Below are 16,764 nucleotides of genomic sequence, written 5' to 3' on the forward strand. Positions count from 1 at the left end.
CGTAATAGCACTCTTCATTCAGCACGACATTACTTGGGCTTCTCCGTAGTCTGCCGTTGGCCATGTAGGAAAGAAAATGCCGAAAATGCCGAAAAGTGTACCTGGTTTTGAAGCAATACGATACTATTATCAGTGACGTCACAACATCAGCCGGTGCGTCACGGCCCGTATTCAGCACGATAGTACACACACCTTGCAGCCAGCTTTGCTCTCCCATCAGTCGGCGGTGTGGGTACCGAATGGGGAGAGAGCTGGGAATGGTAGCGCACCACCGTCCGCCCACTATTTTTGCGTCCTGTTTTTTTATCTGATGCGTCATTTGATTTTCTTTGAATCTGAACTGAAGCTGAGAAAACCGCTATCTGTACTTCATTGAATGTGGTCTGTTTGGTCATGTTAAATTTTGGTATACAAGATAAACTTTCAAGAAAGGATGCTGTTTGGAATACCAATTGCCCGCTCCCACCTCGATGGTGTTTTTTCAAATAAAATGCAAAGAAATTATGAGGCACTGATATTTTTTTCCAGCCCTCAAGCCATTTTGAATTTTGGATATGCTGTGATATTTTAACAGGTAATGGCAGTATAGGAATTTGACCAAAGTACCTCTGTTTGACAAAAAATTGTATTAGCAAAGGTCATGAAGCATAATGAGGCATGTCTCACCTCAGCATCCTTTTGTTGTTTGGACTAAATCTAGGGTGTTTTTCAGATTAAGATGAATTTGGCTTTGCTCCCTGTTTGCAAAGTGTAGATGTCCAGGGATTTGGTTTTCTAGATATTAGATCTATTGGGGGTGTTTTGGACATTCCATGACACTTTTGACATTCCTGTACTGGTGTTGTGGTGCTGCATAACATGTTGGCAGTGTCATACGGGTTGAGATGATGCATCATGTTTTGATTATTTTTGCCTCCGTGTGCCCTCAAGAAGTTGCATACGTGCAGTTTTATTTGGGTTGGGTTGTCAGTCAGGCATTTTATTATATTCTTAGATATATTATATTTGTAGTCCTGTGATATTGTATGCATGAATAATGATGTGCCACTTTCTTCCTCTTCATTTGTGTTATGCATCACCTTGGACTTAATCATGTTGAAATGATACTACTGGCCTTATAGTACCTCAGAATTAAAATTTGTTTCATCTCACATGTGATAAAAAGCTTCATGTGTTCTGTGAAAATATGTGGTTATAGTTTTACATTTATCACCTGTTCAAAATGTGTGCTCATGGGGACAAATGAAATAATGCCAATAGCCCATTTCTGGAAAAAATGTTGGTTGCAGCTTTTTTCCTTATGATGCAAGACACCTCCATTCAGTAGTGATTTGTGTTTGTGTGATTATTTCTGTGTGGAATGATTAATTTATTAATGTTTATGCTCACAACACATGATGTATTTTATACCTACATAATGTATATCAAGTGCAGAGTACAAAATTGTATTATATTATTAACATCAGAAAGAGCTAGTTGTTCTGAATTTGCTGCTGTAATTTTTGAAATAGCACTTAGTGGTTCTCCTGTAAGAAATGTCAGTTTGTGGCATGGAAACCATCCTGCACTGTTACAAGACAAAATTACTGATGTTGTCATGTCACACACCACTTTAATTACGGCTGGGTCCAAGAGGCTATGCGCCCTAAACCAACAACAATAACAACACCACTTTAATATAATTCTAGCATGTGGTTATGATATAACACACTGTTTTTTGCACTCATCTAGATGAACACATTGGTATGAAATGTATGGTAATACTTGTAATATTTTCCAGTGATATAAGGTGTGTCAATCATTGTAAATTTGTGCCAGATGCATATCATTTTCATGATCCTTTGAACACCCATGAGTTATTGATAATGTAATGCTTTATTGCCCTAGTATTAGAGGCATATGTACAGGCCATATCTGTCTAGCTGCTGTCTTACCCATTTACTCAGTATGTTTTCATAGTTGGCATATCTCCCCTTTGTCTATGACTGTATTGGTGGTAGAATTGCAAAACATGATCTTTAGGCTGTAAACATGAAGCTACATGAAATAATGTTCAGAAAACATCAAGCAGTGAGTAATAGTTGCCCTTTTAACAACATTCCATTCAAAAGCAATAGACATCTGTAACCTGTGTGACACCAATGCAAATTGTAAGAAAACTTATTCTTTTTGCTCACTATTGCAACTTATTCACACATGTTTTATCTTTTCAGAGGTGTGTTGCATAGCATGATGAGGTGAAGTTGCCAGCCATGCTGAGTGATACTGAGCTGAGAACTGAGCTGCTGCGTCTGGGCCACAATGCAGGCCCGATCACGGTGGCCACCAGATCCACCTACCTGAAGAAACTGAAGAAATTGCAGGAGAAAAATGGTGCTCCTCCAAATGGATATGATGAGGTGAAGTGACCAGCCTTTGGGTAATGCGTGCGTGATAGTGGGTTCTCAGTGCCATTTGAATTCACAGCACTATAACTGTCCAGTGCATTCATGGGCACTTTTGTATTCGATTTGCTGTCTCTAGATGGTATATTTAATATGCTCACTGATAAGGTTTTAGACCGGCAGACCTCCATATTTGTATGCGCCTGAAACAGACCTTTTTCCATCCATATCGAGTATGTGACTTCAATGTCGCCCCGCTTCAGCGGTCTTCCCGTGTGTGACGGCCATCCTCTGCTCCTGCAGCAGGAGTCGGAGCCGGAGCCGGAGCCGGAGCCGAAGCCGGAGCCGAAGCGGAAGCGGGAGTCGAAGCGGGCGGACGGACCGACCAACGGACACGAGCCGGACGAGCCGAACGACACCGAGCTGCGCGCCCAGCTGCTGCGGCTGGGCCACAGCCCGGGTCCCATCACGCCCGCCACCCGCCAGGTCTACCTGAACAAGCTGGCCAAGCTTCAGGCGGCGGCCAGCAACGGCTATGGCCGGGACCGGCCGGCCGGCGGACGACGGCGCGCCCCTCCCGCCCGGGCCCCCGCAGCGCCGCCGCCGGCCGACCAGGCGGACGAGCCCTCGCAGCCGATGGACGAGTCTGAAGATTCGGAGATGGACGAGTCGCGCCCACCTCTCACTCGGCACACGTACGGCTGGGACCCGCTGTATGTTCAGCTGCCCACACAAGCGTCCACCTACGAGCCGCACGCGTGGTCTTCTCGGCATCAGCCCGAGGCCTCGTCCTCCGCGTACCAATCGGAAACTGGGTCGTCTCGGTACCAGTTGGATACTGGGTCGTCTCCGTACACGGCGGATGCTGGGTCGTCTCGGTACACGACGGATGCTGGTTCGTCTCGGTACACGACAGATGCTGGGTCGTCTCGGTACGCGCCGGATACTGGGTCGTCTCGGTACACGACGGATGCTGGGTCGTCTCGGTACACGATGGATACGGGGTCGTCTCGGTACACGACGGATACTGGGTCGTCTCGGTACATGACGGATGCTGGGTCGTCTCGGTACGCGCTGGATACTGGGTCGTCTCGGTACACGACGGATGCTGGGTCGTCTCGGTACACGACGGATGCTGTGTCGTCTCGTTACACGACGGATGCTGTGTCGTCTCGGTACCAGCCGGATACTGGATCGTCTCGGTACCAGTCGGATACTGGGTTCTCCGAACCATCCGGTGGCAGCTCGCTGTACCTGCCTCGTTTGTCGGCCAGCGCGCTCCGGTCTCATGCGCCGACGCCACCCGCTCCCACTCCAGCGTCGCGCTACGAACCGGACAGCCACGGCGCCAGCCTGAGCTTCCGCGCCTCGCCTCGGGCGTCGTACAGATATGCCGACGGTGCGGGTGTGCCGGCCGCCCGACCTTCCGCGTACAGCTTCGGCGCCGGGTTCGCGCCGGCCGCGCGGGCCTTTCCACACGAGGCGGACGGGGTGCGGCAGCCGGAGCCGGCGCCTGCTCGTACCACCTCGCTGCGTCAGCGCGTGGCTGACTGGTGCCGGCAGACGCCGCCGGCGCGCCCGGCCGCCGCCGACTACGACACGGGCTCGGACAGCGAGCGCGAGGAGCCGGACGAGGCGGAGCCGGCGCTGACGCCCAGCCAACAGTTGCACGCCTTCCGCAGCCGAATGAGCGCGCTGGGCCGGGCGGCCGGTGGCGGCGCGCAGGCGGAGCGCGGCGCCGGCTTCCGCGCCGAGCCAGGCCCGGCCGCCTCGCACCTGGTGCCCTTGTGCATCCTGCTGCTGGCGCTGCTCTTCTTCGGCATGCTGGGGCTGTCGTATTTGCGGTTGGCCCGCTCCGACGAGACGAACGGCAGCCGGCCGCCGCTGGAGACCGCGCTCAACGACGCCGGCTCCGGTGAGTCGGCCGCCCGCACCGACTGGACTGTGTCGTACTAGGCGGTGCCGTTGTAGGCCTAATGGGTTTATTACGAACCCGATATACGAATATATACGAACGAATCCTGTGTGGGAAGGAAGCCACACGTTCCTCTTGCGTGTGCCCTGATCTAGCCTAATGCTGTGGAAGGACGGCCCGCCGGCGGAGTTGCGTCACTGAGCAGGGGAGGAGGCAGACGCGGCGTCAATCACAGGGGTACTGTGCGCGTGCGTAGACTTTTTTACTTTTTACTTTTTACTTTTTTAGACTTACTTTTTTACCCGTTAGCGAACTTGCGTAGCCGAACCATTTCTACTGTATCAGGTTTATTGTCTGCTCCTTGTTTGCCTTCAGCGAGACGTGATTTTTTCTGGTGTGTGTACCTGAAAACGACAGTTGTAAGTTAAAACTTCCTTACGGGATTAACAGACATGTCTGGCGTTCTGTGCTTCCTCACGGAGGTACGGAGAGGTATCTACGACCTGACGTTCTCGTCCGTGCATTGACGGCGTTGTCGCAGGGGACAGACGTGCTGCCCCAGGTCTCTGGGTCTATTCTGTAGATCACTCATCTTTGACGTATTGTCCGGCACTGCGAGTACACGGCGGCCGCGCCTGGCACGCCCCACGCCCCTTGTACCGTCCGCTGGCCGTCTGAACCTCTTTTGGCGCTATCTGTGACCTCTGTGGGCTGTGTGTCCGGCCGGTGCGCGCCGTATCCATCGTGACGCCCGGCAACGTGCTGGGCAGTGGGAAACTCATCGCCATCATTGCGGGCAGTGGTCACGTTCCCGATCTGCGGCAACGAGGACGTGGATCTGGAACTGGGCTGTGTGAAGCGGGAGCGGCTGGAGGCGGCCGTGGTGCTGCTGGCGTCCGTGCAGCCGGCGGTGGTGGCGACGGCGCGGGACGCCCTCTGCGGCCGGCGCGAGCACGCCGCCGTGCCGCTCTCGGAGCTGGCCGAGATCACCGACACCGACGACCTGGTGAGAGGCGCACTGGCTCGGGACCGGCGGCCGGGCGCCTGGCTCGGCTAGCCGCTGGCTCAGGACCGACGTCTGGTCGCCCCACTCGGCAAGCCGCTGGCTCGGGGCCGGCGGCCGGGCGCCGGGCGCGACTAGTCGTTTGCTCGGGACCGGCAGCCGGGCGCCGGGCTCAGCTAGCTGCTGGCTCGACTAGCCGCTGGCTCGGCTGGCCGCTGGCTCGGCTAGCCGTTATCTCAGGACCGGCGCCCGGCTCGGCTAACTGCTGGCTCGGCTAGCTGCTGACTCGGCTAGCCGCTGACTCGGGACCGGCGGCCGGGCGCCCGGCTCGGCTAGCCGCTGACTCGGCAAGCCGCTGACTCGGGACCGGCCTCCGGGCGCCCGGCTCGGCTAGCCGTTATCTCAGGACCGGCGCCCGGCTCAGCTAGCCGCAGCCCTCGCCGACAACGGGAGCGGGCGAGTGTTACGGTAATGGTGACGTGGCGCTGGGATCACAGGCCTGGGCTGCTGTACACTCAACTCGACGGAAGGTGAACGCCATGATGCTGTTTGTAGTGCAGTGTACGGTACACTGGCCGGTGGCCCATGTTGAGATACTGGTTGCAAGTTGCGGTGCAGCACAGTGTGAACGACGGATTTATGATGTAATTCACGTGTGGTTACATATCTCCACCGAAGACTGTGTTACACTGACGCGGACTGTGTGTTATGCCGTGTTGATGCCCCACATGATGCGCTAATGATGAGCCATACGCCGCGAATGGTGCAGTGCGCATGTCCGGCCGATCTCGGGCGGAACCTGTGCTGCCCGCGCTGGCTGTGGCCTATGTTGCGGCGCTGTGTTGGCCGCCGCGCAGTGTGCGGACCTCGGCCTGAGGCTCGCCCCGCTGCCGGCAGGACCGGCTCCGCGACGTGGCCACGGTGGTGGCCTACAACAAGGAGCTGGGTCTGCGCGCTGACCTGGCGGCCGCCGAGATCAGCCTGACCGCCGTGGGCGTCACCAAGCCCTGGCTCTGTCTGCTGGTCGAGGCGGCGCGGCTGCTTGCCAAGTGGACCTTCACGCTGACGGCCGGTCAGTGGCAGCGGCGCGGCGGCGACGCCGCGCTCACGCCGCGCCTTGTCGACAGGCGTCGGCTGCGCATGGATACCTCCGTGGCCGTTGTAGTCAGGGACTGCGGGCCACGTATGGGGCGCAGGGAACTGCGTAGCGGATGGAGTGGAAGTGGGGTTGGTGGGGGCTGACTGGTCGTGTGTTATGCGGTATACAGGGCTTCTAGATCACTTCCACTTACATATTTCAAGGAAGTGGCCGGGCGCTCTGGCTCTCTCCGGTGTCCGTGTTTCAGTGGTGGCCGCTGCGATGGTGTATGGCGCCTCTGACCCTCTCCGGTGTCCGTGTTTCAGTGGTGGCCGTTGCGATGGTGTATGGCGCCTCTGACCCTCTCCGGCGTCCGTGTTTCAGTGGTGGCCGCTGCGATGGTGTATGGCGCCTCTGACCCTCTCCGGTGTCCGTGTTTCGGTGCTGGTCGGCGCGATGGTGGTTTTTGGCACCTCTGACCCTCTCCGGTGTCCGTGTTTCATGGTGGCCGGTGTGGTGGTGGTTTTTGGCACCTCTAACCCTCTCCGGTGTCCGTGTTTCAGTGGTAGCCGGTGCGGTGGTGGTGTTTGGCACCTCTGACCCTCTCCGGTGTCCGTGTTTCAGTGGTGGCCGGTGCAGTGGTGGTGTCTGGCACCTCTGACCCTCTCCGGTGTCCGTGTTTTGGTGGTGGCCGGTGCGGTGGTGGTGTTTGGCACCTCTGACCCTCTCCGGTGTCCGTGTTTCGGTGGTGGCCGGTGCAGTGGTGGTGTCTGGCACCTCTGACCCTCTCCGGTGTCCGTGTTTCAGTGGTGGTCGGTGCGGTGGCGCTGCGAACCGGACTGGCCTGGCGACGGCGACGCCTGCAGCGCCAGCAGCAGGAACTCTGCGACATGGTCGACAGGATCGTGGACGTGGTTCGGCGTCACGCCCTCTCGCCGGGTGGCGCCGACGAGGCAGGTTCCGGCCCCATTCACTGAGAAGGATAACAGGCGGAAGAGGGTCGGAACAGGGAGTAGCGTGGGATCCACGCTGGATATTGTACTTGCGAGCGTGCTGATCCACATCGCGTCTGCATGGTGTCGGCCAATCTTGAACTTCCCCTAAGCACTTGTGTGTTTTGGTGTATGTGATTTGGTGCTTAGCCATCCAGTGATATAAGCATACTGATGTAAAACCCTGCCTTGAACGGTTTTCTCTCCTCAAAAAGTATTCTGTGTGAGTGCAGCGGCGGCGGCGCGCCCGCCGGGGTCACGCTGCTGTCCGTCTTAGCGGCCCCACCCGTCCGCAGGCGTTCGTGCCGGAGAATCACGTGCGGGACGAGCTGCTGACGCCGGCGGAGCGCTCGAACCGCGGCCAGATGGCGCTCTGGCAGCGCGCTGTGCAGCACATCCGCGATGGGGAGGGCCGGGTCAGTGGACGCGACGGCCGCGGGTCGGCTGCTGGCTGCCTGCTGCCTGCTGACTCCGCCCCCGCTGTGTTCTTGTGCTGACTCCGCCCCGTCTGGCAGGGTGTGGCGGGGCCAGAACGCCGGCCCATACGGGGTTCGGTGCGGGAGGAGTGTTTTGACCGGAAGAGTGTGTGCGATGCTGTCGGCAGGCACCTGAATGTGTAGTGGTGGCCGTGGTGATGTTGGAACTCCTCTCCATGTGGCCAGGTTTGGGAGCGTGTACTGGTGGCCGTGATGATGTTGTGACCCCCCACGTGACCAGGTGTGGGAGTGTGTACTGGTGGTCGTGGTGATGTTGGGACTCCTCCCCCTGTGGCGAGCTGCAGTGGTGTGTACTGGTGGCCGTGGTGATGTCGGGACTCCTCCCCATGTGGCCGGGTGTGGGAGTGTGTACTGGTGGTCGTGGTGATGTCGGGACTCCTCCCCATGTGGCCGGGTGTGGGAGTGTGTACTGGTGGCCGTGGTGATGTTGGAACTCCTCACGTGACCAGGTGTGGGAGTGTGTACTGGTGGCCGTGGTGATGTTGGGACTCCTCCCCCTGTGGCGAGGTGCAGGGGAGTGTACTGGTGGCCGTGGTGATGTTGGGACTCCTCCCCCTGTGGCGAGGTGCAGGGGTGTGTACTGGTGGCCGTGGTGATGTTGGGACTCCTCCCCCTGTGGCGAGGTGCAGGGGAGTGTACTGGTGGACGTGGTGATGTTGGGACTCCTCCCCCTGTGGCGAGGTGCAGGGGGTGTGTACTGGTGGTCGTGGTGATGTTGGGACTCCTCCCCCTGTGGCGAGGTGCAGGGGTGTGTACTGGTGGTCGTGGTGACGTTGGGACTCCTCCCCCTGTGGCGAGGTGCAGGGGAGTGTACTGGTGGCCGTGGTGATGTTGGGACTCCTCCCCCTGTGGCGAGGTGCAGGGGTGTGTACTGGTAGCCGTGGTGATGTTGGGACTCCTCACGTGACCAGGTGTGGGAGTGTGTACTGGTGGCCGTGGTGATGTTGGGACTCCTCCCCCTGTGGCGAGGTGCAGGGGTGTGTACTGGTGGTCGTGGTGACGTTGGGACTCCTCCCCCTGTGGCGAGGTGCAGGGGAGTGTACGGGTGGCCGTGGTGATGTTGGGACTCCTCCCCCTGTGGCGAGGTGCAGGGGAGTGTACTGGTGGCCGTGGTGATGTTGGGACTCCTCCCCCTGTGGCGAGGTGCAGGGGTGTGTACTGGTGGTCGTGGTGACGTTGGGACTCCTCCCCCTGTGGCGAGGTGCAGGGGAGTGTACTGGTGGCCGTGGTGATGTTGGGACTCCTCCCCCTGTGGCGAGGTGCAGGGGTGTGTACTGGTGGCCGTGGTGATGTCGGGACTCCTCCCCCTGTGGCGAGGTGCAGGGGTGTGTACTGGTGGTCGTGGTGATGTTGGGACTCCTCCCCCTGTGGCGAGGTGCAGGGGTGTGTACTGGTGGCCGTGGTGATGTTGGGACTCCTCCCCCTGTGGCGAGGTGCAGGGGTGTGTACTGGTGGCCGTGGTGATGTCGGGACTCCTCCCCCTGTGGCGAGGTGCAGGGGTGTGTACTGGTGGTCGTGGTGATGTTGGGACTCCTCCCCCTGTGGCGAGGTGCAGGGGAGTGTACTGGTGGCCGTGGTGATGTTGGGACTCCTCCCCCTGTGGCGAGGTGCAGGGGTGTGTACTGGTGGCCGTGGTGATGCTGTGACTCCTCCCCATGTGGCCAGGTGTGGCCACGCCGGTAGGCCTGAGCGCGTCGGCCGTTGCGAGCCAAATGAACACCAATGGTGCGCGGCGATGACCGGAGCGCGGCAGCTCTGTTACCACCGCCTGGGCGGGCGTCCGCGCGAGCGGTCCACGCAGGGGCGACCCACGGTGTCCGAACTGCGGACACCGCGGGTCGTCCCAGCGCTCGGCCGGGCCCGGCGGCCTGCGCGATTGGCCGTGCCTTTGTGTGTCGGCCCGTTGCGACCGCACCACACTGCTCATTCCGGCCGCGGCAGTGCCCTGGACGGGGTCATGTATTTACGACCACCACGCGATAAGTCCCAACAGGCCCAACGGGAGTCACTTCCACCACCTGTGGCGTGGTGGAAGTGACCTGTGCGAGCAGTGAACTTGGGCCGGTGTGGATCTACACGTGTTGGCCGTGTTGACATCCTGGAGATCGTCCGGCATTCCGCCGGCCCTGAGCTCGCTTCTTCCCGCCGCGCTGCCCTGGTCGTCCCAGCCAGTTGCTGTCTATGCGGCGAATGTCACTGGTACCGCTGCTGCTGCTGCGCCGCTTTGGTCGTCCTGGCCAGCTGCTGTCAAGGCGGCGAATGTCACTGGTACCGCTGCTGCTGCTGCGCCGCTTTGGTCGTCCTGGCCAGCTGCTGTCAAGGCGGCGAATGTCACTGGTACCGCTTCTGCTGCTGCGCCGCTTTGGTCGTCCTAGCCAGCTGCTGTCGAGGCGGCGAATGCCACTGGTACCAGTGCTGCTGTAAGAACTGTCTAGCTCACCAGCACCAGGCCGGATGGCAGGACCGCCTGTGCGCCGATGCCAGCGGTCTGCAGGCCTGCTGCTCGACTGCGGCGCCCGGTCTGGCCCGGCCAGCTCGGCCGCGGCGCCGGCCGTTTAGGGGACTCTCACTTCAGATGGGCATTGCCGGCAAGATCTTAGTCTGAAGCGTGGTTCATGGCAACAGATGGCCATGGAGATGCCTGCTATTTTCTTGCATCTGTGAAGGGAGGGCCATCGTCCACTTCAGCCCGAGGAATCCGGATTTTTTTCGGTGTGCGCGATCATGACGCAGAACACTGAATTTTCAGCGCCTGGCCGGGGCGCGCTCCGGTCTTCCTCACTACACACCAATATTTGAGCAAGAGAATGCTGTTCTGTTTGTACGCATGCAAAGTGAAGCACCTCGAAACGACCCCTAAGTCGTCCTGCAAAATGCCCTCAACGATGGACAAGGCAGATCATGCCATCAAGCCACCAGTCCCCTGCTGTCCGCGTGGCCAGCAGACACGCCACTCAGGTACCGTGAGCTGCAGGAAAGGTCTGCTCTGTGTGCTGCCCGCACAGGTCCGGCTGGCGGCCTGACTCGAGTTCCAGTGCCCTGAACAGGGCCATCATAGAGACCCGACGGTCGAAGGTCGCCTCACCAACATCTCCATCCAGCGGCTGCGCCGACTTCTGAAGCGAAGCGACCCGCCGCCCGTGCGGGGTGCAGAGAAGGCGCGAGCCGCGCGGCCGTCGGCGGGAGTGTCGCGTGCAGCGCCAGGGCCACGCGTTTGTCACCGAGACTCCGAGACCGCCGGGCGCCGGCCTGACCGCCGAGAGGCCGTCCAACGGATACGTCACCGTCGCCGCGGCCCCAGCAGCTCGCGGTCGGAACCCGCCCGGCCTTTGTCTGACGCGTCAACGCATGTGACGCGGGCGAGGATTCGCGCGATGACTGATGGTGACGACCCGCACGGCCGGCCAGCATGCGTCTCACGGACCGCGCCGAGCATCGGGAGCTGCATACGGCGGACTAGCATGCGTCTCACGGACCGCGCCGAGCATCGGGAGCTGCATACGTCCGGCCAACGTGCGTCTCATGGACCGCGCCGAACGCCGGGAGCTGCATACGTCCGGCCAACATGCGTCTCGCGGACCGCGCCGAGCATCGGGAGCTGCATACAGTCCGGCCAACGTGCGTCTCACGGACTGCGCCGAACGCCGGGAGCTGCATACGTCCGGCCAACATGCGTCTCACGGACCGCGCCGAGCATCGGGAGCTGCATACGTCCGGCCAACGTGCGTCTCATGGACCGCGCCGAACGCCGGGAGCTGCGCACGGAGGACCAGCATGCGCCTCACGGACCGCGCCGAACACCGGGAGCTGCGCACGGAGGACCAGCATGCGTCTCACGGACCGCGCGTCGGGAGCTGCGCACGGCCGGCCAGCATGCGTCTCACGGACCGCGCCGAGCACCGGGAGCTGCGCACGGCGGACCAGCGTGCGTCTCACGGACCGCGCCGAACATAGGAGCTGCACTTCAGCATTCCGAACAGGAAGGCTCACCGGCGCGTCTGTGTTGTGGGAGGGGGTAGGGCTCCTGCGCTTCGTCTGCCCGAGCGCGCTCGGCGCCTGGCGGCCAGACTGACAGAGTTCGCAACGGACAGTCCCATCTGGCGTGACAGTGACAGTCGGTGGTGTGATGCGCCACTGTGATGTGTCCACTCTCTCTCGGCGTCATCTCTGTTGTGTACGCGTGCTAGCGTTAAGCAATCTCATTAAACCGGAGCAGCTAGTTGAACACCGCCCGCGCGCGACGATGGTGCTCAGCTAGTCAACAAGTGGTAGGAACGCTGGTGCAGACGTCCGCACAGGGGCTGCGCCCAGGCGGCGACAATAGCGGTGCGCTCCGACCCGGGCGCGCCTCTGTGCGAGCGTGCCGTGGCGTCCAGGCCGCGGTGGCCGCCCGCAATCGGCCGTGTCGCTGTTATCTGCCGCTCCTGCCGCCGGCGCTGGGCGCGCCCGTGTGCCGGAGGCGACGCCGCGGGCGAGATCTGACCGGGGCGCCCGGCCCGGTCACGGCCGCCGCCTAGGAGGGGTGACCGCGGAGTGTTCGGGTGTGTGAGTACCTGCGCACGGCGGGGCTGCAGTCATACTGTGAGAAGTGAGCATCGACTGGCATTTGATCTACACGTGTCGGTCACATTGATAGTGTTGTGACCGCTCTTCCTGTGTGGCCAGGTGCGTGAGGAGTGTGTGCTGGTGGCCGGCGAGTCGCACCTGGTGTGGCGCTGGATGCCGGGTAGCGCGGCGAAGGCGGCCGGCGGCCCGGGTCGGCGCCGCATCTGGCTCGGCCAGGCCTTCCAGACCAGCAGCGGCGTGAACACGCCCGTGCACACGCGCACCTCCTGCCTCAAGATCCGGCACATGTTCGACACCAGCTGGTCAGTATGCCGCCGGCGCCTCCCGTTCGTATCCCCCCCCCGCGCCTCTGTAGATATCCCGCTTCGACGTCTCGTAGTCAGCTTCTGTCGTCACGAATGCGGCGAGGGTGAAAAGTGAATTGCCCCGATTGTCTTACTTTTCGGTAAGTGTAGATTACGATATAATTCAGTTGTGAGGTGGTTTTGTGTAAGTTGATGTTGATTACATGATCTTGCTGTTGAGTTTGACTTTGTGGTGCGGTGTTTTATGAGGCTAGATGCCATTCCCTGAGTGGTCAATGCGTGAAGGATGCAACTTATTCAATCCTGGGGTAGCTATGTAGGTAAAGTGACATCTTCTGCACGTAGGCCGTAGCACTGTTCCAACTTTTCATCTGATAGTGAAAATGTCCCGTGGAAAAGGGGCGTCCACTATCCGATCGTGCCACGTGGGTGCGTCTTCAGCCACCGATTCAGCTACCTCCGAAACCATTTCTGGTGCGATTCGACCTCACTGAGTTTGGAGCCCTTTTCACTTAACTCACCGAGGTTATTCGAAGGTGTGACCTGAACGTCCCAACCGGATCTGCCCGGGGAAAAGGGGCGAGTCCTATGCTCGCTGTGCTGCGCGGCACATTCAGCATCATTTCATATTGCTTAGTGCTTCTGAAGACGGAAATGTATTCAGCAATAGCTTTCTTGCCGCGTGCGACATTTGTAGAATGCGTTCGTGGTTGCTTTCACATCAGGACAAATCTATGAGCCGACGCCAAATTAGTCCGTTGACCTGCGCATTCTCAGCCGCGCTGACTGGAAATGCGTCGTGGTTGGCGGGACCATCATGCCACGTGTGTTCCGCAGCGAGACTGGCACGGCGTGGATGCAGGAGGTGCAGGACGCGCTGCTGGAGAAGTGCGGCGATGACGTGGCCGTGCTGCACATCGCCGTGGACGACCGCAGCACCGAGGGCCTTGTCTACGTCAAGTGCCGCTCGGAAGCCGACGCGCTCACCGCCTTCAAGCGCATCCAGGGCTGCTGGTTCGACGGTGTGTGGCGCTGCGCCCGCGCGGCTGGTCCGTGGTCCTTCAGGCTGGGGGGAGTGGATCAGCTGTCCAGCGCGGCGTGCTCCAGCCCCGCGGGCGGCGCTCTGTCACGTACCGCCGCCGTGCGGAGCGTAAACAATGCCCCGCTCCCGGGAGTGAACAGAACAGACTGAGCGGAGTGAACGGAGGCAGAAGCTGCCTGCTGGTACTCCCTGCTACTCGTTACCTGCTGATGTCCCCTGTCGTCGGGCATTGTCGCCAGGTGGCTGTGCATATCGGGCACAAGGGGATGTGTGTGTGCATGTTATGTCAGCATCAACTGGCATGCCAGCCATGCCGCCCACCCTCGGATCTGGGACGTTACACATCGCGTTGCCGTCATGTCAATGCTACACTCGGACCGCTCCTTGTGTGCCAGTCTCGACTGGTTCCTCGTGTGCTCCCTCCCCCTCCCCCGCTCTCAGTCCTCCCTGTGTCCCCTATGAACATTGTCCAGTGTCCTTTCGACCTGTACCCTATGTGTCCTCGTTGACCGATCTCTACCGACTGTTCTCACTGCTCTACAGCTGGTCGTTGTGTGCTCCGACTGCTCTCATCGCTGTACACTGATCACTCCCTTTGTGTATCACGTTCTGACTGTTGCGAGTCCTTTCGGACTCACCTGTGCGTCCCCGTCACTGTGTCCTGTGCGCTGCCCTCTGATTGCTCCCTGTTTGTTTCCGCTCTGGCTGCTCCCGGTCATCCCGTAACTGTTCCGCGCGTGTCGGTCTCTGACCCCCCGCCCTCCGTGTCCCCCCAGGCCGTTTGGTGTCGGTCAAGTTCATCCGTCTGACGCGGTACCACGAACGGTACCCGGACGCCGTGCGCGCACAGACGCCGCTGCAGCCGTCCAACCCGCTGCGCCGTTCGGTGGCCGGCCTGCAGCAGCCGCAGCCTGAGGACGACTAGGCGGCCGCCCAGCTGGCCGGCGGGCCGGCTCCTCTCTCCGGGGAGTGGCCGCCACGCACCCCATGTTCACCGGCGACTCCGTGCTGGACTCGCCACCCCTCCTCTTCACAAGGGTCCACTTCAGCTGCCCACATATTGTCCATCGATCGGTCCACGCCCCCTGTTGGTCGTCTCTCCTTGAGAGGCATCCCCACACCGGCTGGGCGTCCACCCCGTCATCGGTCGACGCCGTGTCAGCGAGGCCGGTATCTGCCAGCGCCATCCGACTCCCCCATCCCCTCCCCCGCGGCTGTCCACTGCTGTGGGTAAACTCGTCTTATTCCCTGTGCGCCTCGTTGGCGCCTTTCACAACGTTTCGGCCCTTCTGGTACCTCGTGTGGCTCTCCACAGACCCCCGTCCGTGTCCGCTGTGGCCGGCTCGCGGTGGAGCGAGCTTTGACCGGGCGCGCAGCGGGCCAGCGCCCCGTCGCGCCAACTGTACATACGTCACCCGAGTGATGCTACTCCATGATTGATGTGCCTTCCGAAGTGGCGCCGCGTGTTGTGCGGCGCGGCGCGTGCGGTTTTGGTATTTGGTCGCGCGCGGTCCGGCTTGTCTAATGTGTATTGTGTGGGCCGCGGCTGACGGCGGCGTCGCGCCCAGTTCGTCGGTCCGGCCGGACGAACCGCAGCCCCGTTGCGGTGCCGGCCCGGCTCAAGCTGGCCGGGAGACGCGCTGTCTGGCGCCGGTAGATAAGTGGTTCTAGCAGTGGCTTTGGGAGTCCCTCGCACGCCGGATGCGTGCGGTTTTAACACTGATGCGTGAGCAACGTCCTGACGCGGCCGACGGCGCCCGCCGGCAGCTCGCGCGGCTCCACGGCTGGCGGGCCCGCCGCGAGTGCGGCTCCGCCTGACGTCCCGCACCGGGCATCGCGGCGACCTGAGCCCAAGGCTCAGCGGCCGGGAGCCGTGGCCTGAGCGGCCGGGGTCGTGAGCTCCGCCCGGAGTGACCAGTGTTCGGCGGCACGACGGCTCGTGCCGCCGTGCCGGGCTCGGGCCACTCACCTTGCATATGTCAGGCTGTGGACGGTGACTTGGTGTGTGTGTGCGCGCGTGCGTGTGAGAGCGCAGTTCAACAGTACAATGGCGGGGCGAGGGGCGCGCCGCCCGTGTCGGCTCTCGACTGCCACACGCGCTCATCCTGTGCCCTCTGAAGGGCGCGCCACCGGTGTCGGCTCTCGGCTGCCGCACGCGCTCACCGCTTGTCCGCCCCTCGCTGTCGCGCGCCGCTTCTGCTATCAATAATAAACCCCGCCCCCGCAATCGGCGTCTGTGCCGAGCGACCCCAGTCGAGTCGAGTCGAACCGAGCTGAAAGCCGAGCAGAGTCCAGAGCTGAGCCGAGCTGAGCTGACCTGAGAGGCCGAGTTGAGGTGACCAGAGCCCAGGGCCGAGTTGAGCTGAGAATCCAGAGCTGAGCCGAACTGAGGTGACCAGAGAGCCAGAGGCGAGCCGAGCTGGGCCGAGCTGAGAGCCCGGAGCTGAGCCGAGTTGAGGTGACCAGAGAGCCCAGACCCGAGCCGAGCTGAGAGCCCAGAGCCGAGCCGAGTTGAGGTGACCAGAGAGCCCAGAGCCGAGCTGAGCTGAGCTGAGAGCCCAGACCCGAGCTGAGCCGGGCTGAGAGCCCAGAGCCTAGGTGAAAGCTAATAGCCGAGATGAGCCGGCCAGGCGGGATTGTCTGCAGTCCCGCCCCTGCCTGCTCGTTTGCACGCGCGTTTTCAGGTTATCTGGTAGTCTAGGTTACAATGGCATGGGTGCAACGGGCGCCAGAATGCACAGCGCGGCAGACATGTGGCGCAACAATGAGATTGCACATATTTACCTGGACGGCTTGGGAGAATGTGTATGAGAAAATAAGACGTAGGTGGTTAAACTCCGCCATAGGTTTTGAACGTCACGAGCTTCGCGCAGAGCCAGGTGGCTGTCGGAGAAGCTTCATAAAGGAATCAACGGGGAGAGAGAGAGAGAGAGAGAGAGAGAGAGAGAGAGAGAGAGAGAGAGAGAGGAGATAGAGAGCGAG

At 60.6% G+C, this 16,764-nt stretch overlaps 1 protein-coding gene across 1 annotated transcript; it reads left to right on the plus strand.

The window, feature by feature from the left end:
* Nucleotides 1-4,129: 4,129 nt before the first annotated feature.
* On the plus strand, nt 4,130-16,229 carry LOC119112161 (inner nuclear membrane protein Man1). Its single transcript, XM_037236216.1, has 8 exons — nt 4,130-4,299; nt 5,100-5,305; nt 6,200-6,374; nt 7,188-7,333; nt 7,669-7,788; nt 12,535-12,737; nt 13,578-13,762; nt 14,559-16,229. The coding sequence occupies exons 1-8, from the start codon at nt 4,206-4,208 to the stop codon at nt 14,705-14,707; spliced, it is 1,278 nt and encodes a 425-aa protein (XP_037092111.1). The 5' UTR covers nt 4,130-4,205; the 3' UTR covers nt 14,708-16,229.
* Nucleotides 16,230-16,764: the final 535 nt, after the last annotated feature.

The sequence above is a fragment of the Pollicipes pollicipes genome, unplaced genomic scaffold, assembly GCF_011947565.3.
Source record: "Pollicipes pollicipes isolate AB1234 unplaced genomic scaffold, Ppol_2.1 Scaffold_7261;HRSCAF=8764_pilon_pilon_pilon, whole genome shotgun sequence".
NCBI lineage: Eukaryota > Metazoa > Arthropoda > Thecostraca > Pollicipedomorpha > Pollicipedidae > Pollicipes > Pollicipes pollicipes.